Genomic DNA, 24,180 nt, shown 5'->3' on the forward strand with positions numbered 1-24,180 from the left:
ATGTAATTAAGGCATGTTATTACATGTAACAGAGCAACAACTTATCACAGTATGTAAGGAAATATTTGCTAATTAATACTAATCTGTACATGTATAACACTTTTCATCAAAGAACAAAAGTGCTTTCAAAAAGCAGAGGCAAATATAATCACTTAAAAAACAGAAGCAGAGGCAGCATTCTTTAAGAGACAAAGATAACTTTTAGGTCCTGACATAATCCAGTGTTCTAGTGACCAAATGGCAACTTCCCAACAGTAACACATTAATTTGGAGGCTTAAAAATAATAATATATCTCAGCTTCTATTACAGACATTATACATTTCTTTCCCCTTTCTGTTCTACTTATGTTTTCATAGCGTATGTACTAAATGTGGGGTTTTATTTAAGTTTCGAAATGAAATTTTAAGTAAGTCCTATCAAATTATTTTAGAATCAAACTTTTCTGCAACTAAATATTTTGATGGTAATAAATTTTCTTCAGTTGCAGACATCTGATGCTATCATTATTCTGCTTAATGAATTTACTATTAATAACCTCAAACCAAAAACAACTGCTTAAAAAATAAAATTTGAACATAACCAGTCTTGAATAAGAAAAAATGCATTTTCCAGGAACTTCCGAGACACATATTTAAATTCATTTCTGCTTTAAGCATTGATAAAACAGATATACAGATTTACTGCTTTCAGTATCAACAACTAGCAACTGTAGGGATTTTATGCTCAATCCATTTGTAAATGGCTCCAAAAAACAAACAAAAAGGTGAAAAACAAAGCATCTTCAATCTCCCTAAATCCTGCCTTTGAAGTGGTTATTTAATATAACTGATTCACCCACCACATTCCAGATACACATGTGATCGCTAACACTGTAACTGAACTAACTGCTATGTTTTGTGTTGAGCAGCAGGTAACTGAGAATATTGACTATAAAGCTTATGGTCATCTTGTGGGCCAAAGGGTATTCCTTTAGTTGGAGCAATTTCATTTTCCATTTCTCTCTGCTGTGATGGGGGTGTGACTCCTGAATGCAAATGTGAAGAATCCACTGTTGAATGGTGACTAACATCCACTTTAGCTAAAATTTCATAATACAGCAAATAAAATACTGGCGTTATTATGCCTACTATCAACATTATCACTACAGCTGTCCACCACCCTATTCCCCAGTCTGCTCCATAATAAGGATCCTTACGTTGAATGTTTTTGTTATCAGGTTCAAAACGTACTTGTTGTGCTGTCAAGGCAGACACCACCTCATTAAGGTTCTCTCTTTTGGTGTCTGTACATTTTACTATTTGTTCTATGTCCCGGTCTACTTCTTTTAAAAAGCTACCAGCTGACTCACTGGAAGAAACAGAATCATTAGCTGACAAAACTTCCTGTTGTTCTGAAAGGTACTGAACAGATGAAGGACGTGAAGTCTGTCTTCCTTTTGGAGGATAAAGTGTTTCAGTCAATGAACTAAACTTTTTTACTGGAATTTTGATAGACCTAAGGGCAAAAAAGTCTTGATCACTGATGAGATTGTTAACCCTCTTGATATCTGCTACCTGTAAAGAAAAAAAAAAAAAAGCAAAATTCAACTAAATTCTAAATCAAAATAGAAGTAGTAATATACATTCATCCCAGTTACTTTTGGAGGGAAAAAAATTGAGCTTAATTATTAGAAGTAGTAAGTTATCACATCCAGAGAGGATTTTATATTATTTGTGGATAACAGTTCTATACCATTCTTGATCTACCAGTCTTAAGAAATCACCAATTACATTCTATAATCACCCACATATTATCAATATTAACACTAATCCTAGCTATTTAAGTAGATTCTAGGATCTTTTGGTATTTCTCTTTCTATATCATGCGCAAATATCATACTTCTGCCGCTTGTAAACAATTTGTGAAGGAAGGATTACAGATGCTTATGTTCTTTCTTCTAATGTGGCGATTAGAGTATAGGCAAATGTCAACTTACCCAACTAAAAGTACCATATTTTATCAAAACCAAGATGCAATCCACTCTAAGATGTGCCATTATTTTATATATCATTAAGGTAAAAAAAACCCCACCAAATATTGAAGATGCCACCATTCTAACTTCAAAGATGTTAAAATGTGTAAAAATATACACCTTAGAATTGATAAAATATGATAATTTGTCTCCTTCACTTGTCTCCTGAAGCCATTTTTCCCCAAACCTCTTGGTGTAAATGCATTATTCAACTATCCCCCAGATCAGCCATTTTTATAAGCTTTCCTTATATGTTTTATATAGTCCTCGACCTGTCTACATGTTCTCTCCACCTGCCATTGTGAGTAAGGGGAGCAGGAGAGTGTTTCTCAGGTTACCAATTACTATGCCAGGCTCTCCAACTGCCTTTATTAATCCATCATTTCCATCAATACTGTAAACCCAAGCACTGATCATTTATCACCTGATTGATATCAGAGAGGTAAAGTGAGTCTAGGATAAAACTTAGATTTCTGGCTTGGCCAACTCGATGGATAATGATGTCACTCACTGAGATTATGGAACACTGTAGAGGGATAAAAGAGAATGAACGCAGATTTCACACATGTTGACTTTGAGGTGCTTGAAATGTGCCAAGTGGAAGATGCCCAAAGGCAGTTATAAATGTACGCCTGAAATTCAGAAGAATGATCTAAGCTAGAGATATAGATTTGTGGATTACCAGCAAAAATGGTAATTGAAGTCACAAGAGTAGATAGATTCACTAGAAAAAGTCTAGGAGAAAAAGGTAACATAGGAAAGATCCCTGAGGAATGCCAACATTTGAGGGGTATGCTGAGTTAAGAGAAATCCACAAAGGAGATTAAGAAACAGTGCCCAGGAAAGCACTATATGATGGTGGTTAAAAGCACAAACTATCTGGGTTTGAAGCATGGTCCTGACACTTTCTAGCTGTATGATTTGGGGCAAGTTGTTTAACCTGTCTGCAAATCAGTTTCACATATGTAAAATGACAGTAATAATACTACCTACCACATAGGGTTACTGTGAAGATTAATGTATTAAAATGTCCAAAGAACATCTACAGTAGTAACACACAGTATGTTATGTAAATGTTAGCTGTTATTAAATTTTAATAGTAGGAAAGTCAGAAACCTGCAGAATCCAGGTTGTCAAACAGGGATTTTAAGAGGTAGTAGTGACCTGGATTAACTGCATATTACTGATGAAGAATCAGAGTTCTTATTGGAAAAACCAATTCTTTTGAAGTGTATGTGTGGGAGGAAAAGGGAGAGAGGACTGAACAGTAACTTGGAGATGAGAGTGTAACGTTAAAGGGTGCTTTGTCATTTTACTACCTTGAGACTCTTTTAAGGCAAATGAAGATTCACTGACAAACCCCAAAGCCTGATCCTATTCTCTTTAAATGCTCTTTTGCCTCGTATTGTATATTCCAACTAATAACTACTCAATAATCTTTCTGAACCAGGTTTCCAAGGTTTAGCATCTATTATCTCTCTAAATATCCCTATAATATTTTCTCTGTTATGCTAACTTCCTTGGTTACATTTAGGATTCCAAATGTAACCTTGAACTTTTTGTTCCTCTTATCACTGTTTTATAACAGGCATATTTTTAATAATTCCTAAGGCTGAATATTTATAAGTGGAATATAGCACTAATTACCATATTTTTAAATGATAAATCCTTTTGTAAGGTTAATCTTTTTTTTGCTAGTTGAGCTCTGTCAAAAGGGAGCACTGCTTAACTCCCTATCTCTGCTATATCAATTTTCCCATTATTGTGGCCAATGCCATCTTTTCCCTAACGTTCAGCTAACTGCCTTTCATCACTCTTCATTTTAATTAAGGAAACAGCGGATACACCCTGTGATTTCCCCAATACATTTTCTATTGGCTTCTTCTGTTCTTTACTATAAATATTTTAGCCTAAGCCCTAATCATATTCATTGGATCATCTTCCAGTAACTTCTTTCTTGGATTCCCTCTAATTCACCAGCAGGTTCCCGCCCCCCCCCGCCCCCGCCCCACCATTCTGCAGCACTCTTGTTAAAATCTTACAATGATATTCTCTTACTATATATCAGACTTTCCCTCAGTTATCTTAAAGCACTTCATCCTAGTCTGTCACTCATTTCTGAAACAGCTATTAAACTTCCTCTGTTGTCCGCCTTATTTCCTCCTTGAAATCTCCACATCACTGTCATGCCTGAAATACTTTCTCCTTTTCACTTCATTGGAAATATGACCTATTTTTAATCATTCAGATGGCACTTCAAATTTCTCTTTTTCTAAGAAAATTTTCTAGGCTCATTAAAAGAAAACTAATGTCTTTCTCTAATAAAGCTGCTGGACCACACTCTTCTCTTGGATCTTCACCTTGATATTTTCAGTCTTGCCCCTAATTTTAAAGTCTTGATTACTTTCCATTATCATCCTTCTAAAGCACATTCTATAATTTATTTCTCAGTGATCTTATTTCTCTACAGAACACATATTAACAATTTTATTTGCATTAAAGAATGAAATCAGGTATTTTCTGATTTAACAATAAATAATGTTGCCATACATGAATAAGTCGCAAAAAAAAACCCAAACCCAGCTTTTCTTACCTCATAAAGAAATGCATTTCAATAAAATATTTATTAAACATTTAAATTAAAATTTATAATATTTGTTTTGATCAACTGTGAATAATTGCAATAATTATTCAGGAAAAATAATACATAGAACCTCATGGTCATCGAAGACTTTAAAATTAAATTTAAATATATATATATAAATTTATCAATATATGTGTGTGTTTCTATTGCAGAGAACTATGACAGGTAATCAATAAAAGGTTTTCAAGATAAAAATATTTCATACTATGAAAGATTTTTGGGGGGATGAAAATATTAATCAAGGAGAAAAAATTTTTAAATATATAAAAATGTTTAAAATATAAAATTTCATGCTACTAAAAAAAGAGCTCATATATATATTTTAAATGAATGATTTTAGGTAGCAAATCCTGGTGGTATTTAGGATTCCATGCATATATTTAAAGAGTATTCTAATAGTCTTGTTTTTAAATATCAATATTGACAACATTCTGGAAATTAAATCCTTTATAACTACTTTAAGTCAGGATGTATTTAAGATGTTCACTTTAAAAGGTGCAAGGAGGTACACAGTATATACATTTCAAAATTCTTTTGGGAGCATGAGAATAAAAAGTTTGAAAACGAAAGATATCAACATTTTCCATATCAATGTGTTTACATGAAAATAGATTCCATGCTATGGATACAAGATGGACATGACACAGACATTAAATGGATTTAGACAGAGTTTAATACCTAGTAAAATAAAAAATATACCTTTCATCTATAAATCCCACTTTTGAGAATCTATTTCACAGAAATAAGGTACCAGTTGTGATGATATTCACTGCACAATGCAAAACATGGAGAAAATCCTATCAATGAGTAAGAGAACAACTTAATAATTATGGTACATCCATACTATGCAACATCATATAGCTACATAAAATAATGAGTTAGATCTATAAGGCTATGAGGGATATCCATGATATACTAAGAAATGAAAAAGTCAAAGGCAACTTGCAGAGTAATAGGTATAACATAAACCAATTTTTAAAACACAAAAATCACTACACACATATATATCTCCCCCCCAAAGAAGGTATGGAAAGAAATACACCAACGTGTGTTATCTCAGGAAATTGGGGCAGGAAAAAACCTTTCCTTATATATTTCTACATTCCCTTACAACTTGAATAAGGAGAAAAATAAACACATTTGAGTGTTTTTCAATCTGAAAATAGAATCATGATTTAGAAATAAACAGAAATGCAAGTATTCACTTAAAAATTTAAAAAGTTAACATCCACCAACATGATACTGATTTCTGTGAAAAGACAAAAAAGTGGGTGGGGGGGGAATACAAGATAAAAGGGCACAGAATTTATTTCAATTTTGTGCTATGAACAAATAATTTATTTGGGGCTGCATTATGCAAAATCAAATTAAAACTTACCGTACAACAGTATTGAAGGGCTATTGCATTTAAAGTGTCTCCTTCCTGTATATCTTTTGTTAATACTATAATGTCATCAAGTCTATCTTTTGATGTACTTCTTCGGATTTTTTCTTTTCCTCTGGATCGAAGCTCATACACTTCAGCATCCTCCTCCAACATATCATTGTCTGTACAATTTCCAAATGCATGTACTTGACCACTTGAATGAACTCCTGGAAGAGGAAAACTACGATTCTGATGCCTCCCTGCCATAATGTCAAAATCTGGTAGGGAAAGAAGGCAGAGAAAACTTTGGAATGTAGCTGATCCATTTGACTGACTTACATGAATCTTATATTCAGGACACTTTATCTTTTGTTTTTTAAAGAACGGTTTTAGGTTCAAGTTTTATAGTTGTTGAAGTACAATGAACGTATTTGGCAATGGAGACAATGGGATGGGAGGAAGAAGTAATCCATTCTTATAGACCATATATCACAAAACATGGTGATGATTACATTTTAACAAGGGCAAATTGCTATATTTTTTTAGGTCAAAAAATTAAGTTTCCCAATTCTGAGTATGTGAAGAAAATTACAGAAAATTACAGAGATAATTTTGTATTATGTCTTAAAAATGTGTGATCATATATACAATTTACAGATCTGATAGAATCAAAGTATATGTTTTATATGTACACACACTTTTATGAACCCCAAACTTTCTGAGTTGTTCTGCATTTTAAGTTCCATGGGAACTTAAGTCTTTTGAACTCCCTACCTACTTCCCTGGATCACGCTGATTTCAGTGTTTTTATTTAGTATAGTATGTGCCTTCTATACAGGTCATAATTTTGCTCTCAACCAGGGATTTTTCTTCCCTGGCAGCTTTTCACCAAACTTTAACTTACCAAAGTCCTCATGAAACTCAATTTATGGTCTATAAAGATTGTGAACAGATTATAAGTTCTACATTCATTTCTACTTCAGAAAAGACATCTTAAGACTGACTGAGATGAGAGCTGACCTAAGTGTACTCACTCTCAACTCACCTTCATCAAGTTAATCTATCCTCATTAAAAAAGAACAATAAGCGGGAGAAGTTCTCCAATGGGAAGGGCACTGGGTGCTACATGTTCCGAATGGATGGCTTTGTTGTGGGGATGCCACGATGCATGGCAATGCTGCCCGTGTCATCAACCACTCCTGTGAGCCCAACTGCTTCTCTCAAGTCACCCATGTGGAGGGCCAGAAGCCCATCATCATCCTCACCTACCCTGCACTGCACCCTGCATGGTGAGGAGCTCACCTATGACTACAAGTGCACCACTGACAATGCCAGCAACAAGCTGCCCTGCAACCGTGGCGCCAAGTGCTGCTGAAGCTGTGGCAACCTGCCACAGCCCCTGCTGCCAGCTTGCCCCTAGCCTGGGGACTCCCTCATCCCTCCCAGAGCATCTCACCCCACCCTCATGTTCAGGGTGGATGTGGGCATGCAGGTGGTAAGGGCCCTGCCTCCACCCCTCCAGCCCGCCCACCCAGCAATCACCCCCTTCCTGCCCTGGGGGCCCAGAACAGATACTGTACAAAGGTTTCTAAATCCCTTCTTATCTATATTAAGAGGGTAGGATCCCAGGTGGAAACCAGATCTCCGCCCCCATAAAGTCTGTCAATGTTAAAAACAAAAAACAATACAAGAACATAAAAAACTATTACCACATTCACAGTTTTAGCTTCATATTAATTGTTCACATAAGAAAGGACAGTAGATTGTTCTCAATTATTGTGAAAGATGGAGAGTAGAGAGGTAGTAAGAGGAATTTGGGGAGATAAAATACTTAAGGCTTAATGATGTGGCTCAGATATGAAGAGAAGAAATTAGTTAAGGATCACACCAAGACTTCTGATTTGCATCCCTGAGTAAATGGTGGTGCCATTCTCTAAGATCTGAAACACTGGAAAAAGAGCTTGGTGGGGGTGGGGGGCTTGGTGACTTTGACTGTAAATTCCTTTAAGACAACCAAAAAGAATGTCAAATAGTCAAGTGGGCTATGTAGTCAAATTCAGAAAGGTCTGGGTGATATAATTTCATGACTCATCTGCACATAGGTGGAAACTGAAGCTGTGTAGATGAGATTAGAGAGAGAGAGAGAGAGAGAGAGACAGAGACAGAGAGACAGAGAGAGACAGAGAGAGAGAGGGAGAGAGGGAGAGAGCGCGCGCGCAGAATAAGAGGGTCCAAGACTGACCCTTGAAGAACTGCTACGTTTAATACCTAGACGAAGGAAAATCAGACTGCAAAGACGAAGTGTTCAGAGGAGGAGGAAACCAAGAAAATGTTGTGCCATAGAAGCCAAGACTAAATGATGTATCAAAGGCAGTTGTGAATACTATGGACAAGTACCAGGTGAAAAAGAAAAAAATCAAAAAAGACCAACTCCAGAAGTCTGAATTTGTAATATACATGACAATAGATTACATACTATGTTGGGACATACTTTAAAATTTTGGGAACTATTTCATATCATTGAATAGAACCCTTGAAAACCGTTTCTGACTCAGCTCTAAGTCAGTTTCTGACTCTGCTCTATGGCAACACTGTAATGCTTCAAAAACTCAAAGGTTTCTATTCAGATAACATAAATAATAGCTATATATTAAGTCGATAATTTCACCTGTTCCCCCAAGAGCTACATTATTTATTACCATGAACTGGAATTCCTAACTCAACAGCCACCCAACTAAAGAAAGCTACCACATTTTACATCTTAAAAGCAGTTTTAAAGTCACACCTATTCCTTCAAGGAATTCTAACAAGTGACAACTCTAACAAGCTTAAAGATTAAACTTGTTTTAATACCATAATAAATTAAGGATGCTTTATTTTTATTCTGTTCTCAAAAAAGTTGAAAGAGTAGAGTATCTCACCTTCATCTAAAACATAATAATTTTATTTCCACTTATTTTACAGTCTTTCCTGTCTTTAATGTAGGGAATGTCTGTGAATCCTGTGGATTCCTAGGCAAAATTTTATACATATGTACATTTTTCTGGGGATAATATTTATTGTTTTCATATTCTCAAAAAGTTTAAAAAGTTATGAACCACTTAATATACAGCAATTTACCCATGGCTATACTGACTCAGTTATGCTGCCCTTTAGACGTTTTTCCCCTGATAATTTGGTCTAAGAACCCCAAACTGGCTTAGTACAGCTGAAATTCACTGAGCAATGCCCCAAAGCCATTTTAGATACTTATATCAACGTCTCTCCATGATATATTGCTAAATAATATTTAAAGACTAGAACGTCATCTGTTTCACGATCTCTTCACTCCGCTTGGAATGAAACGCAGGCAGTAGAATACCACAAACTGTGTAGTCTGTTTGTGGAGAATCAAGAATTGGTTGTGTCCCTAACTGACGCGAAAAGGTAGACTCTGGCCCAGGCATATAATTATCTGAGCCAACTATATACAGATTAGAAAGTACACAGTATTCAAGTCATCTGGTTCAATTCTCTTCACCTGTCATACTTCTCTTAAGGCAGGAAAAAAAGCACAAATACCCCCTTCAGAAAACTGAAACAAGCCTGCATGCTGCATAGATGACAAGAGTAATCCAATGGATGCCGTGTTGAAGCACTCATCAGCTAGCTCACTTTCTGACTGAAAATGATTTCCCAAACGCCTTCGTGCTGCATAAATGCTGTTGGGTGTTTCGCTTTGACATTCCTTAAGCAGAGAGCAATAAAAGGGCCACAGGTCACAATCTAGTTCAGCACTGGGCCAGTATCACAGGGACTGTACCTGCCACGGCCAATTCAGTTTCTAAAAACTTAACTTCCCTCCTCCTCCTTTCCACACGTCTTGTTTTTTCTTTCCCTGTTACCCCCTGCGAGAATTAAATCTCAGATCTCTATCTTACACCATCACACTTGGACGATGTGGACGAGATGCTGTCAACGAATATTCAACAGAGACACAAAGTTGTGGGAGAAATGTAGTGTGTCTAGGTGGGAAATGCGCTGCTCCGGGATTGGGGCAAGTAGGAGTCCTTCCTCTGAGCCTCAGTTTCCCGGACAGTGTAACAAGGGGCTTTGGTGGAGCTGGTCTCGAAGGTCTCCCCTGCCTCGGAGTCTCTTCCACGCGGGCCGGGGTCCAAGCCCCAACCAGGCGCCTCGCCACATCTGCGGCCGCGGGGTCCGCGCCGCCTCCAGCGAGGGTGCAGCTGGGGCCCAACCCCGCCGGCCGGGACCCGGCCACCCCCGACCTCTCACCACCATCTTTACCTGTCCCGTTAGCAGGCGGGACTCAACGAGGAGACGGCTACCAGGTCCGCCGCCGCCGCCGCCGTGGCTGCCGTCCCGGGCCAGTTCATGGCCGAGCCTCCGTTTTTGGCTGCCCCTGTCGACCGTCACCGCCGCCGCCAACGTCTCGGCCTTTCGTGCCGTGCGCCGCCGCCACGTCCGCAAACCTGCCGTGCGTCATCGCGTCAAGTGGGCGGAGGTGGGAAGGGACCTGGAGGAGGCGGAGGCCGGGGCGCGAGGGCGAGCCCAGAACCTGGGACTCCCCAACCACAGGCCTACGCGGGCGCGCAGGCGCAGAGATTCCGCCGCAGCGCAGGAGTAGGGTCCGGTTCCAGCCCCGCCCCTGACTCATCCCCTTCGGCCCCGCCCCTTCATCCCCAGTACGTAATAGATCCAGGGCCAAGGCCCTGGGCTAACCCGGCGGCCCGGGGCGACCTTCCGGATGCGCCTTTGTCCTTCGTTCGCACAGCGGTGGCAAAGGCTGGCTAGAAAACACTGAGGGGGGAGGTGCTGGGGATTTGTCGGCGGCTGTTGTGCGTTTCCTCTTGCTCTGCATCTGGAGGTTTCTGTGTGATGGGGAAGGACTCCCCAAAGCATAGTATCGACATCCATGTTTTAGATTGTTCTGTGCTTCTGACGCTTCCTGCTGAATTCTCTAGACTCCTGCAGAAAAGACAAAATGCTGGAGAAGAAACCCCTGGGCGGCGGGAGACAGTTGTTTCAGCCTTTGTGTTTTTAGGTGAGGAAAGTGAGCCACCTAGAGTTAGGCCCCGGGAAGTAATTACCCTCGAGGCCTCGTTCCAGCCTTCCTATTCTCAATGAGATAAGGCTGTCTACAAGTTATAACTTAACTTATTTTGTTTTGAAAATTAACTGAAAGTATACCAAGTCAGTTTTGGAGTCAATAAGATATTAGTTTGTAAAATGACAAATTCATGACCTCATATATGATTCTTCTCAGAAATTTACTGAATGAGTATGATAATGTTTGAATTTATGTAAATAAGTGTAAAGCGTTTTAACGATGTGCCTAATGTCTCCCAGTGTTGACGTTAGACTTTGCACTTTGACGACCGTGCTGTCTTATAACAATATACATTTTAGACCCAAACAGGCAGGGTGCAGGGTGCAGGGCACTTCTTTTCAGAATGTCTGAATATTTATGCATCATGAAACCTTTGAAGCTTTGTTTTAAATTATTCTCAAAGAGTATGTTTTTTGTTTTCTGGGAAGTGCCTCAGTAAAGGTTAGGAATTCTGCATTGCAATATTTTTCTTTTATTTGAGGGGATAGGCACTGCGCTCCACAATCTGCAAAAAGAACTGGAGGAGAAGAAGACTTAAAAAAAAAATGTTTTTTAAGTTTGTCGGAGCTGTTCTGTATGCTGTTGCCCTTGTGACACCCCTGTCTGTAACCATTTATCACTGAGACATTTTCTCATCGGTAAACAAAGGATATATTCCCTACTTGATGTGTAGGGCTCAAGCTGCTCAGCCTTCATGAATGTTAATGTGAATACGACCTTCTTTCTGCATATAGGTTACTTTTCTTATTTTAATGTCAATAGGCAGTGGAATCCATGTGAAAGCCCAAGAGATAGAATTTCAAGCACTTCTACAGGACTGCTACCTGTTTCCTTTGTATAAATACTTTCTCAATGACATGTGCATGCTCTTGAACCATTATTTATATTTGACAAAGGTGCAGTTATTGAGCTTTTTACAAAAAGACAGTAATAGAATTATATCTTATTATTAGAATATACAAAGGAAGCAGTTAGCCATGAATTTTGGCCAAGTTCCAAAAAGCTGGCCAGAAGGAACAAGTACTTTGTCCTTGAGAAAAAGGATGTCCCTAGTGCTGAGAAAGGCCACAAGGATTTTCAGTTTTTTTAGATCTCATCTGACACAGTTTTTATTAAAAGGCTGTAGACGAAAGAATATGTAGTTTCTATGAATGTGTATTTCTGACATTAAACATTTAGGTTTTGTGGTTTGCCCCAGAATAAAAATTGTATTTTAATAAGAGTGTAAGGTGATGCAACCAGTTAGGAGTGTTACTTGGAAATGTGAAAGTTAAAAATGCAATTGACTGAACTAGTACATTGCAAAGTAATTACCTTGGATTCACTTACAGATAAACATGTGTAAGATTTAACAGATAGGTTCAGGAATGTTTACTACAGTAATAGCCAAAAATCTGAAAATATTCTAAATGTTCATCAATAACAGACTGGAAACTTCTGGTACATTTAAATAATGCAATATTATGCCTTTGCTCAAAACAATGAAGTTGTTTTTCTTATTTTCTGATTTATTCATTCATCTACCTAACACATTTTTTCTGGAGAAAAAGTATTTGTGAGACCTTTGTTCTAGGCATTGGGGGTACAATGCTTAAAAAGACAAAGTTTCCTTATTCATGGAGCTTCCATGACTAGGTACATGGAAAGGTCTCCAAAATGTATTTTAAAGAGAAAACAGTAAGCTGCCACATAGAAGGTATGTTATTCTTTTGTAATAAAATTTTAAATGCACAGCCCTCATCGCCCACCCTCCCCCCCACACACACACATTCATATATCTATATAGGAAAATGCATTTAATTTTTCTTTCTGGAAAATAAAGGAATTTTTAACAGTGGTTGAAAGGACTAGATGTGGCAGGAAACTTTGCCTTTTCTTTTTAGACCTCTCTACATAGACTGAATTTTTATTACCATGTGCTTTTATTATTATTTAAAAATATTAAGACTGAACACATATTATTGATGAATAACTGGACTTGTTTTATCCACAGTTAACCAATAGTCAACCATGCACCCCCTTAATCATTCCTGAGTCTCTTTGTACTTTGTGTTCAAGTAGTGAGTGTCTGTAAAAAAGAACCAGATCAAATCTGGTTCTTGGAAAGCAAAAAAATGAAAGAGTAATGGAACATTTAATTCTTTTTATATTTCTTCTTTATTTCCCTCTGCCAGATTTCTTCCATCCTTGCTTCTTAACTCTTTGCTCCTTCTTGTATCCTTTTATCAGCCGTTCCTTCTCATTCTACTTTCTAGAAGCAAAAGACTGTAGTACACCAAGGAAATACTTAAATGAGTTTAAAACTGGATTATGAGATGAAACCTAAAAAAACCCCTCATCTCTGATCTTCAAACTATGTATATATAGAAAAAATTATTGTGTCTCTTCTCCAAAAGTCTTGAAAAAAACAAACAAACCAGACTGCATGATTCAGATTATGTTCTGCTAGAGATAAACCAGATGAGCTCCCTAGTTGCTGTTCACCCTGTGATTTTAAAGCATAGCGATTATCATAATCACAGCTCTGCCATAATGTGGATAAAAGAAGAGTCAAGCATACTTCAGGAATTCAGAGTTGCTTATAAATGCAATTATAAATGCATTTATATATGCAAATATAAATGCTTATAAATGCAAGTAAATGTAATTCAGGGATATTAACTGTGACTTGAATGACTTCAAAAGTCTCTATCTATACAGACGTTACTAGATGAAAACTAGACTCAAAATACTATTCTTAAATTCTTTAGCTAGGTAGTTGTTACACATAGACAGCAATAGTTATATATGTTTACAATTAAGTAGACTATAGTTTTTTTTTTAATAAATTTATTTATTTTTGGCTGCGTTGGGTCTTCGTTGCTGCACACGGGCCTTCTCTAATTGCGGTAAGCCAGGTCTACTCTTCGTTGCAGTGCACGGGCTTCTCATTGTGGTGGCTTCTCTTGTTGCGGAGCACGGGCTCTAGGCATGCGGACTTCAGCAGTTGTGGCTCGCGGGCTCTAGAGCGCAGGCTAGGTAGTTGTGGCGCACGGGCTTAGTTGCTCCGTGGCATGTGGGATCTTCCTGGACCAGGGCTCAAATCCACGTCCGCTGCATTGGCAGGCGGATTCTTAACCACTGCACCACCAGGGAAGTCCCAAGTAGACTATAATTTGAAATGCCTTGTTTCCTGTGAGCTCTACAATTACTGTGGCCACATAAGTAAATTGGGGCAGGTGAATGCCTTAGAATGTATAACCTGCTTGCTGTTTTGCCTACTCCTCCAACGACCTATGATGGTCAGAAAGAACTAATTGAGTTCACTTCACCAAAGGAAAACATGATAGATGACCCAGTCAATGGAACTGGGTGAGGGCATCTGGAATTGGAGGGCAAGTCAAAATAAAGTCCAGAGAGTGGATATCCAGTTAGATTTCTCAGGTATTCAGTAATGTGTTCATGGAGTCAGGAAGATCAGAAGGTGGGGAAGCATAAAGAAAAAATGAAGACATACATGGAAAGATCTCCAAAATGAAGACACAAAAGTGTTTTCTTGTTCTAGTCTAGGTCTTTCCAGATAGAGACCACTCCCGTGACAGTCCTTAGCTTAACCAACAGTATTTGAAAAGACAAGATAGAAATTCAAAGCAAAGCTTCCATGCCCATCCATATAAAGAATCATAGAACAGCAAGGTGCATATACCTAATGAGAAGGTGGTGCTCATCTGACAAAATATAGACAGAAATTACATCTATTCATTTGACAAATATTAACTAAGCACCTACTGGGTTTCAGGCTCTGTTTTAAGCACTGGGGATCTGTAGTAAACAATCAGGCCCAAATCCTTGTTTTCATGGAGCTGAGTTTCTTGTGGTGGAAGAGAGATAAAATAAATAAATGAAACATTAGTACGTTAGATAGTGATAATTTAATAGAGGAAAATTAAGTAGGGAAGGAGGTTGCCATAGTTTGTTGTTTTTATTGAAGTATAGTTGATTTACAGTGTTATGCCAATCTCTACTGTACAGCAAAGTGACTCAGTTATATACATATAGACATTCTTTTTTGCAGTGTTTTGGGTAGGGGGAGTTGCTTTTGCAATTGGGTAGGTAAGGAAAGGCCTGATTGAAAAAGTGATAGACACAGGCCTGAAGAGAGTCAGTTTGTGAGCCATGTTGGCACATGGGAGGAGAGCTTGCCAGGCAGAAGGAACAGCCAAGTGCCAGGTCTAGAGGAACTGTGCAGTGTATTGGAGCGACAGCAAGAAGGCCGGCGTGGCTGGAGTGGATTGCACAAGGTCAGAGAGCAACAGGACATGAGGTTAGAGGGAGACAAATCAGATAGGACTTTGTAGGCCATTCCCAGGACTTGGGCTTTTACTCCCAGAAAGATGGGAAACCATGGGAGGGTTTGGAGCAGAGGAGGACATTATCTACCTTTTAAATGGATCATTTTAAAAGGTAGAACTCATAGAAGCAGGTAGATCAGTTAGGAGGCTATTGCAGTACCTGGAGCAGGAAAGAGGTTGGCGTGAATCAGAGAGAACATAATATATCAGATTAATTTGGATTAAAAATACTTGGTTTAAAAATATTTTTTCAAAGCACCCAAATTCGTGAGGTTGCTCCATTTTGGTTTTTAAGATATTTTTCACTGGTTCCTTCTTGTATACCTTCATTAGTGAGTCTCTTTTCCCTGTTAATACTAAATAAGCCAGATTTACCACTGTAGCAATTGTTGCATCTAAGTTTCCCTTCTCCCTTCTCACCATGTTTTCTTTTATTTACAGTTAAGGTTGAGCTGATTTTTTTCCTCTTTTTTCCAAGCTTTAATCCTATCGGGCTTCTAAATCCTTTCAGAATTATTTGAAGCAAAGAATGCCTGCTGACTTTAAAGAGGGTTTCACACTTGGATTTACCCGCTGGGGCATATAACGAGAGTAGTGGAACCTTCCTTCCTTTCCACAGAATAGTGTGTTTGGCAATGGTATATGTTGACCAGTGAACAGTCTGTTAAGAAGAAACACATTGAAACTCATTTTTTTTTGATCTGTTATTTTGAAAAGGACTTATTTTCCTTTCTAATATTCTAAATCTAATCTGTTATTTTATAGGAGAATCAATTTGTATTAATAGAAACTTGATTTACTTCCCTTTTATTACTTTGCCTTTAAGGTTACACTATAGATTTGGTTATCTATAGCATAACTTAATATAAATGAATAATTTGTTTATAAAGATTTCTAAATCTTATTGCTTCACTACAGCAGTCCTCAAAAGAAAATTCCTTGTGTATTACTCTTGGCTTTGTGAAAGACAATTTATATAGATTTTATAATTAATGTTGATGCAAAAGAAGGGATTCGCTTGAGAAAGAATGATTCTTTGTATAAAAATATTATGGTTGCTCATAAGACAAAAGCCATTAAAACCATTACATAATCTAGTCTGGTAAAATAGATATGCTAGCTTTTCTGCTTTATTTGGTTTTAGCAACTGGATGGGATACAGTTTGGTGGTGAATGTGATGTGAATACACGAAAGGGTTTATAATAAATCTTTTTTCTTCCTGCCTTGTCCTACCTTCCATGAGCCATATTCACCTTTCTCTAAATATCTGTCCTTTCCCCATTAAAATTCCAATTTCATAATAATTGAAATTGGGGACTACTATTGCTGTTTGGGTGTGTGTAATGAGAGCACCTAAAGGCATTGCTAGTAGACTGGAAAACTTCAACAAGGAGATTATGATAAGAATGGTAACATCCACTTCTTTCAACATTTGTGAAGTTAAGGCAGTCTTACGCAAAACTGACATTTCAATAGCTATACCAGCTTTTGTCAAAGTGTGGTCTGCCAAACTTGTCTAAGTGTGGTCTTGCCAATCCCCAAGACTCCTTCATAGAGTCCTCAAGGTCAAAACTATTTTTGCAATAATTCTAAGAAGTTATTTGCCTTGCTCACTGTGGTATCATTTGTACTTGCGTGAATGAATCAAGGCCGTGGCATCAAACTATATTAATAGTCATTATATTGCTCACTGCTACATACTCATTTTTTATTTTTAATTTTATTTATTTATTCATTCATTTGGCCGTGCAGCGCAGCTTGCTGGATCTTAGTTCCCCAACCAGGGATCGAACCCCCGGCCTGCAGCAGTGAAAGGGCCAAGTCCTAACCACTGGACTGCCAGGGAATTCCCCATACTCATTTTTATTTTTTAAAAAAACCTTTACTTGAGAATGTTCCTTAATTATTAAATTTCAACCCTTGACTACTTAGTTTTATTATTATTCTTTCTGATGAAATGGTAAAGCTGCATAAAGGTCTTCTACTACATATCAAAGTACAGTGGTTGTTTGGAAGAAAAGCCCTTGAGTTGAGTTGGAAGCTGAACAAGCCATTTTTATCATCGGACACAAATTTAATAGAAAGAATGACTGATAGAAAAACTATGGTCAATAAGACTTGGATATTTGGTGGACATTTTCTTGAAAATGGACAGAGTAAGCCAGTTACTTCAAGGAAAACAAGACAGCATTTGATACCATTGATAAAATTCAAGCTTTATCTCAAACAAAAATTAGATTTTAGAAAACTTTTATTGCCTGTATAAGTTTGGCAGCTTCCCAAAACTGAAAGAATTTTGTGATGAAATTGGTGGTGATATTATAATAACATGGTTTTTCAAATATCATATTATGAAAAGTATCAACACTTAAAAAATGTTCATAACTCAGTATACCTAATATTTTCCAAATGTACAGTGTTACAAAATCATGCACAGATAAAAGATGCATTTAAAGTATAAGGCCAAGGGGGACTTCCCTGGTGTCTGAGACTCTGCGCTCCCAATGCAGGGGGCCCGGGTTCCATCCCTGATCAGGAAACTAGATCCTGCGTGCCGCAGCTAAGACCTGGTACAGCCAAATAAATAAATAAATATTTTTTAAAAATAATAAAGTATAAGACCAAGGGATTTTAATGTGAGTAAATAAAAAATGCTTATTGATATGATTTCACATGCCACATTGCAGCTAACCTTTAAGAAACTATCACTTACTGAGACTTGATATAGTTATCAAAGACAAATATCTACAATTATCTGAAAAACTTGCTAAAATTCTTTTTTCCTATCTTAACTAAATATATATGAGAAGCTGGATTTTCTTCATATACTTCCACCAAAACAATATATAACAACAGACTGAATGCAGAGCAAACAGAAGAATCCACCTGTCATTAGTGCTAATAAATACCTTTAGCAAAGTTGTGGGATGCAAGATCAATGCATAAAAATCACTAGTATTTCTATACACTGCAATGAACAATCTGAAAGAAAATTTAGAAAATAATTCCATTTATTATAGCACTGAAAAGAATAAACACTTAGGAATATATTTAACCAAGAAGGTGCAAGACTTGTGCACAAAAAACTATAAAACAATGACGAAAAAATTAAAACAACATCAATAAATGGAAAGACATCCTGTATTCATGGATTGGAAGACTTATGATTGTTAAGATGGAAATACTCCCCAAAAGTGATCTGCAGTTTCAATGCAATCTCTATGAAAATTCCAACGGACTTAGAAATGGAAAAGCTAATCCTAAAATTCATAACGAATGGCAAGGGATTCCAAACAGTCAAAACACTCTTAACAAAAAAAAAAGCGGGGCTTCCCTGGTGGCGCAGTGATTAAGAATCCGCTTGCCAATGCAGGGGACACGGGTTCCATCCCTGGTCCGGGAAGATCCCACATGCCGCGGAGCAACTAAGCCCGTGCGCCACAACTACTGAGCCTGCGCTCTAGAGCCCGCGAGCCACAACTACTGGAGCCCACGTGCCGCAACTACTGAAGCCCACGTGCCTAGAGCCCACGCTCTGCCACAAGAGAAGCCACTGCAATGAGAAGTCCGTGCACCACAACGAAGAGTAGCCCCCGCTCGCCGCAACTAGAGAAAGCCCGCGCGCAGCAACGAAGACCCAACGCAGCCAAAAATAAATAAATAAATAAATAAATAAATTTGTTTTAAAAAAAAAAAAAAAAAAGCAAAGTTGGAGGACTCATGTTTCCCAATTTCAAAACTTACCACAAAGCTAAACTAATCAATACAGTGTTGTACTGGCATAAGGATAGACATATAGAATATATTCAATGGAATAAAATTGAGTTTAGAAATAAACCTATACATCTATAGTCAATTGATTTCTTCTTTTTTTCTCTTTTATTGATTTTTAAAAATTATTTTTAACTTTTTAAAAACTTTTTAAAATTGAGTTAGAGCTGATATACAATATTACATAAGTTACCAGTGTACAATATAGTCATTCATAGTTTTTAAAGGTTATAGTCCATTTATAGTTATTATAAAATATTGTCTATAGTCCCTGTGTTGTATAGTATATCCTTGTAGCTTATTTTATGCATAATAGTTTCTGCCGCTTAATCCCCTAGCTCTATATTGCCCCTCTCTCCTTCCCTCTCCCCACTGGTAACCATCAGTTTTTTTCCTATATCTGTGAGTTGGTTTCTTTTTTGTTATATTCACTAGTTTGTTGTATTTTTTGGATTCCACATATAAGTGACATCATATGGTATTTCTCTATTTCTGTCTAACTTATTTTATGTAGCATAATACCCTCCAAGTCCATCCATGTTGTTACAAATGGCAAAATTTCATTCTTTTTTATGGCTGAGTGGTATTCCATTGTATGTATTACCAATCTTCTTTAGTCATTCTTCTGTTGCTGGACAGAAGATCACTTCCATATCTTGGCAATTGTAAATAATGCTGCTATGAACTTTGAGGTGTGTGTATCTTTTCGAATTAGTGTTTTTGTTTTTGTTTTTTATATATACCCAGGAGTGGAATTTCTGGGTCATGTGGTAATTCAATTTTTAGTTTTTTGAGAAATCTCCATACTGTTTTCTACAGTGGCTGTACCAATTTACATTCCCAGCAAAAGTATATGAGAGTTGCCTTTTCTCCAGATCCTCTCCAACATTTGTTATTTGTGTTCATTTTGAAGATAGCCATTCTGACAAGTGTGAGGTGATATCTCATTGTGGTTTTGATTTGCATTTCCCTGATGATTAGTGATGGTGAGCATCTTTTCATCTGCCTGTTGGCCCTCTGCATTTCCTCTTTAGAAAAATGTTTATTCAGATCTTCTGCCCATTTAAAAAAAATTTTTTTGATGTTGAGTTGTATGAGCTGTTTACATATGTTGGATATTAATCCCTTATCAATCATATCATTTGCAAATATTTTCTCCCATTCAGTAAGTTGTTTATTTGTTTTGTTGATGGTTTCCTTTGCTGTGCAAAAGGAATAAACTTACCTCAGGACATAAAAGACGTGTATTCAGAAAACTATAAGACACTGATGAAAGAAACTGAAGAAAACACAAAAAGATGGAAAGATATACTGTGTTCTTGAATTGGAAGAATTAGTATTGTTAAAATGACCATACTACCCAAGGAAATCTACCGATTCAATGCAATCCCTATCAAAATACCAATGACGTTTTTCACTGAACTAGAACAAATATTATACTTAAAAATTTTGCAAGGAAACACAAAAGACTTTGAATAGCCAAGACAATCTTGATAAAGAAGAACAGAGCTTCAGGAATCACGCTCCCTAACTTCAGACTATACTGCAAAGCTACAGTCATCAAAACCGTATGGTACTGGCACATAGATCAATGGAAAAGGATAGAGAGCCCAGAAACAAACCCACACACTTATGGTCAGTTAATCTATGACAAAGGAGGCCAGAGTATACAATGGAGAAATGACAGTCTCTTCAATAAGTGGAGCTGGGAAAACTGGACAGCTGTATGTAAAAGAATGAAATTAGAACATTCTCTAACACCATACACAAAAATAAACTAAAATGTATTAAAGACTTAAATGTAAGACTGGCTACTATAAAACTCCTAGAGGAAAACGTAGGCAGAACACTCTTTGACATAAATCCAAATTTTTTTTGGATCTGTCTCCTAGAGTAATGGAAATAAAAACAAACAAATGGGACCTAATTAAACTTAAAAGCTTTTACACAGCAAAGGAAACCATAAACAAAATGAAAAGACAACCTATGGACTGGGGAAAAATATTTGTAAATGATACTACTGACATGGGATTAATTTCCAAAATATATAGACAGCTCATATAGCTTAGTATAAAAAAAAAAAGAAAACAATAAAAAATGTGCAGAAGACCTAAATAGACATTTCTCCAGAGAAGACATACAGATGGCCAACAAGCACACAAAAAGATGCTCAACATCACTAATTATTAGAAAAATGTAAATCAAAACTGCAATGAGGTATCACCTCATACCAATCAGAATGGCCACATTAAAAAGTCTAAAAATAATAAATGCTGGAGAGGGTGTGGAGAAAAGGGAACCCTCCTACACTGTTGGTGGGAATGTAAATTGGTTCAGCCACTATGGAGAACAGTATGGAGGTTCCTTTAAAAACTAAAAATAGAGATACCATATGATCCAGGGATCCCATTCCTGGGCATATATCCCGAGAAAACTATAATTCAAAAAGATACCTGCACCCCAATGTTCCTTGCAGCACTATTCACAATAGCCAAGACATGGAAGCAACCTAAATGTCCATTGACAGATGAATGGATAAAGAAGATGTGGTATATATGTACAGTGGAATGTTAGGAAAGATGTTAGGAAATTCATAATTCAGTACAGTACTTCAATTTGACAAATGTATAATAATTTCAAATGTGATTTTTCCTGTTATCTAGGTAGCTATGCTAATAATACATAATTTACTGATTATTTATTATGTGCCAGGTATTGTTCTAAGAGATTTATTATGTGTATTCTACTATTATTTTTATTTTTAATATAATATTTTGAAGAATAATTTGAGAATAAGGTACAGATTTCATGACCCTTCATCCCTAAATACCTCAGCATATGTTATGTTTCCTGAGAAGGAGGACATTAACTCAAGAAATATAATATGATACAATCTTATTCTCTAATATTCAGTTTACATGTAGACATCCAAGATTGTCCTGATTATGTCCTTTATCTGATTTTCTTTTTGTGTTTATTTATTTATTTTAAAATAAGATCCAAGATTTAATCAAGGTTCATGCATTGCATTTAGTTGTCATGCCTCTTGAGTTTCTTTTAATTCAGAAGAGTTCCCCAGCTCTCCTCCCCCATCTCAGTTACTTTATCTTACACAACTTTGATATTTTTGAGAAATCTAGTCTGCAGTTGTTTTGTAGTTGTACCTCAATTTGGATTTGTTTGATTGTTTTCTCATGATTAGATTCAGGTTAAATTTTGGGGGACAAGAATCCTACATGGGTGATGTTGGGTACTTCTCAGTGCATCATATCAAAAGACACACAATGTGCAGATTTGCCTCCTTATTGGGGACCAGGCACTTTTCTAAGTACTTAACACACTTAATTTTAAAACAATTTATGTTGTAGGTATTTCTTTTATTTCTTATGGGTTCCAGTACTTTGTAAGGATGCTGAGAGATTGTGTCTTGTCTAAGGTCAGCTAGCTAGTAAATAGTATAGAGCAGAGTTCTGAGCTCAGTTGTTCTAGAATCTGCAAAATTAACCACTAACTAACATTGTAAAGAGACTGATAACTGGTTTTGTGATTTTTATCTTTTACCTACAGGGTATAGAAGTGGAATCCAGGAGATTGATCTTGAGGCTTGTTGTGAGAATTCCTTTGGAGAGAGCTGTCATTGTGCTGTGCATTCCACTTCTGCCACCCCCAGGCAAGAGTGGTAGAGAGTCAGAGAATCGCTTAGAGAACTTGACATGGAGTTTGAGGGACAGATAGACTGGTACCTGACTCATCCTAAAAAAGTCAAAAGGTGAGTTTGACGCTGCTCTGAGTCAGAGTGATGGCAAGGGAAAGGTGTGGTGTTCTGAGGGTCAGTTGTGGACATGAGAAAGAGTCTAAATCGTTTAAAGATACCACACTCAAGAGATATATCTGGAAGAATGAAGCGACCCCTACCAAGAGGATCTGTGACAGACTGTGAGAAGGCAGGGGCTGAAAGGTTAATTATAAGTGGCCTGCCCAGGGAAACATAGCCCTCCTGTGTCGGAGATCCCCATAGATGAGACTCTTCGAATAACTCATTTAGGAAAGAACATTTCTTTACCTCTATATATCTCTTTCCCTTCTTTCCAACCCTGAAGGACCCATAAAAGAGCACAGTAAAATGGATAAGTTTAAGAGTTGGGAGGAATCGAGAAAAAGAATGACAATGCCCTCCTTCTCCATTGTAGGCTTTATCACCTGGATCAGACTCAAGCAAGAACAGACTGACTCTCAAAGCATAAATGGGAGGGAGGTTAAGCTTTGCTTATACTATCTGAGCATGAGATCATTTGTTAGTAATTGAAAAGTGAATATGAAACATGGGATCCACCCAAGATTTCATCCTGGGACAGAGAAGAATGCAGCGTAGCTTTAATGAGTCAGTGGTGAGAAAGAACAAAACTGAGTTAATTTAATAAACTGGCTACTTTGGTGTGGAACCCCTTTCCAGTATTTCTCCTCAGGTAACTCTGGAAAACAGCTTCATCCTCCATCACTGCCAGACTGCCTCTGATCTTTGACTTTAATTTAGGAAGGGTTGTTTAATGGTTATTCTCCTTCTGGGAAATGTCCAGAGATGTGTGCTAAGCACAGTTTTGTGAACTGCAAACACTGTGAACTGCAAACAGAACTTTTCCAGTTGTTGAATGGAGATTACCACTGACAACATAATATTTTTCAGTAGTACCACCCAAATCCTGCCCCTACAATGGGAGCCAACCACAGTTGTCTGAGCATGGGCCAAGCATTTGTTGGGATACCCATTCTGCTCTGGCCGTTGAGCCTGGAATATGGACAGTGCTTGTCCACTTCGCCATCCGACTCCCAGTACTACATCTTTAAACTAGGTTGTGCAGGCAGCACTCAGTGGCAAAGTTCTTTGTCTCTTTCAACTCAGTCCCATTCTGCCCCTCTTCTTGCTTCCCATTCTTCTCTCCTCTCACAC

At 37.4% G+C, this 24,180-nt stretch overlaps 1 protein-coding gene across 2 annotated transcripts; it reads right to left on the reverse strand.

Annotated features, from left to right (window-relative positions):
- Window positions 1-728: 728 nt before the first annotated feature.
- On the reverse strand, window positions 729-10,390 carry LYSMD3 (LysM domain containing 3). 2 transcript variants are annotated; one of them, XM_061187992.1, is made up of 3 exons: window positions 10,307-10,390; window positions 6,035-6,300; window positions 729-1,554 (listed from the first exon to the last, which is right to left on the reverse strand). In XM_061187992.1, the coding sequence occupies exons 2-3, from the start codon at window positions 6,287-6,289 to the stop codon at window positions 889-891; spliced, it is 921 nt and encodes a 306-aa protein (XP_061043975.1). In that variant the 5' UTR covers window positions 6,290-6,300; window positions 10,307-10,390; the 3' UTR covers window positions 729-888. The 2 variants fall into 2 exon arrangements, with proteins under 2 accessions (XP_061043975.1, XP_061043976.1); XM_061187993.1 differs by having other exon boundaries at window positions 6,035-6,249; window positions 10,307-10,378.
- Between the last annotated feature and the right edge of the window lie 13,790 nt (window positions 10,391-24,180).

The sequence above is a fragment of the Eubalaena glacialis genome, chromosome 4 (genome assembly GCF_028564815.1).
Source record: "Eubalaena glacialis isolate mEubGla1 chromosome 4, mEubGla1.1.hap2.+ XY, whole genome shotgun sequence".
NCBI classification, from domain to species: domain Eukaryota; kingdom Metazoa; phylum Chordata; class Mammalia; order Artiodactyla; family Balaenidae; genus Eubalaena; species Eubalaena glacialis.

What these genes read in the sequence shown, in the direction of transcription:
- LYSMD3 (XM_061187992.1), bottom strand. Translation starts at nt 6,289, where the DNA reads ATGGCAGGGAGGCATCAGAATCGTAGTTTTCCTCTTCCAGGAGTTCAT. An exon ending in CCCTTCAATACTGTTGTACG is followed by an intron (nt 1,555 to 6,034) that starts GTAAGTTTTAAT and finishes TTTTCTTTACAG; the next exon opens with GTAGCAGATATCAAGAGGGT.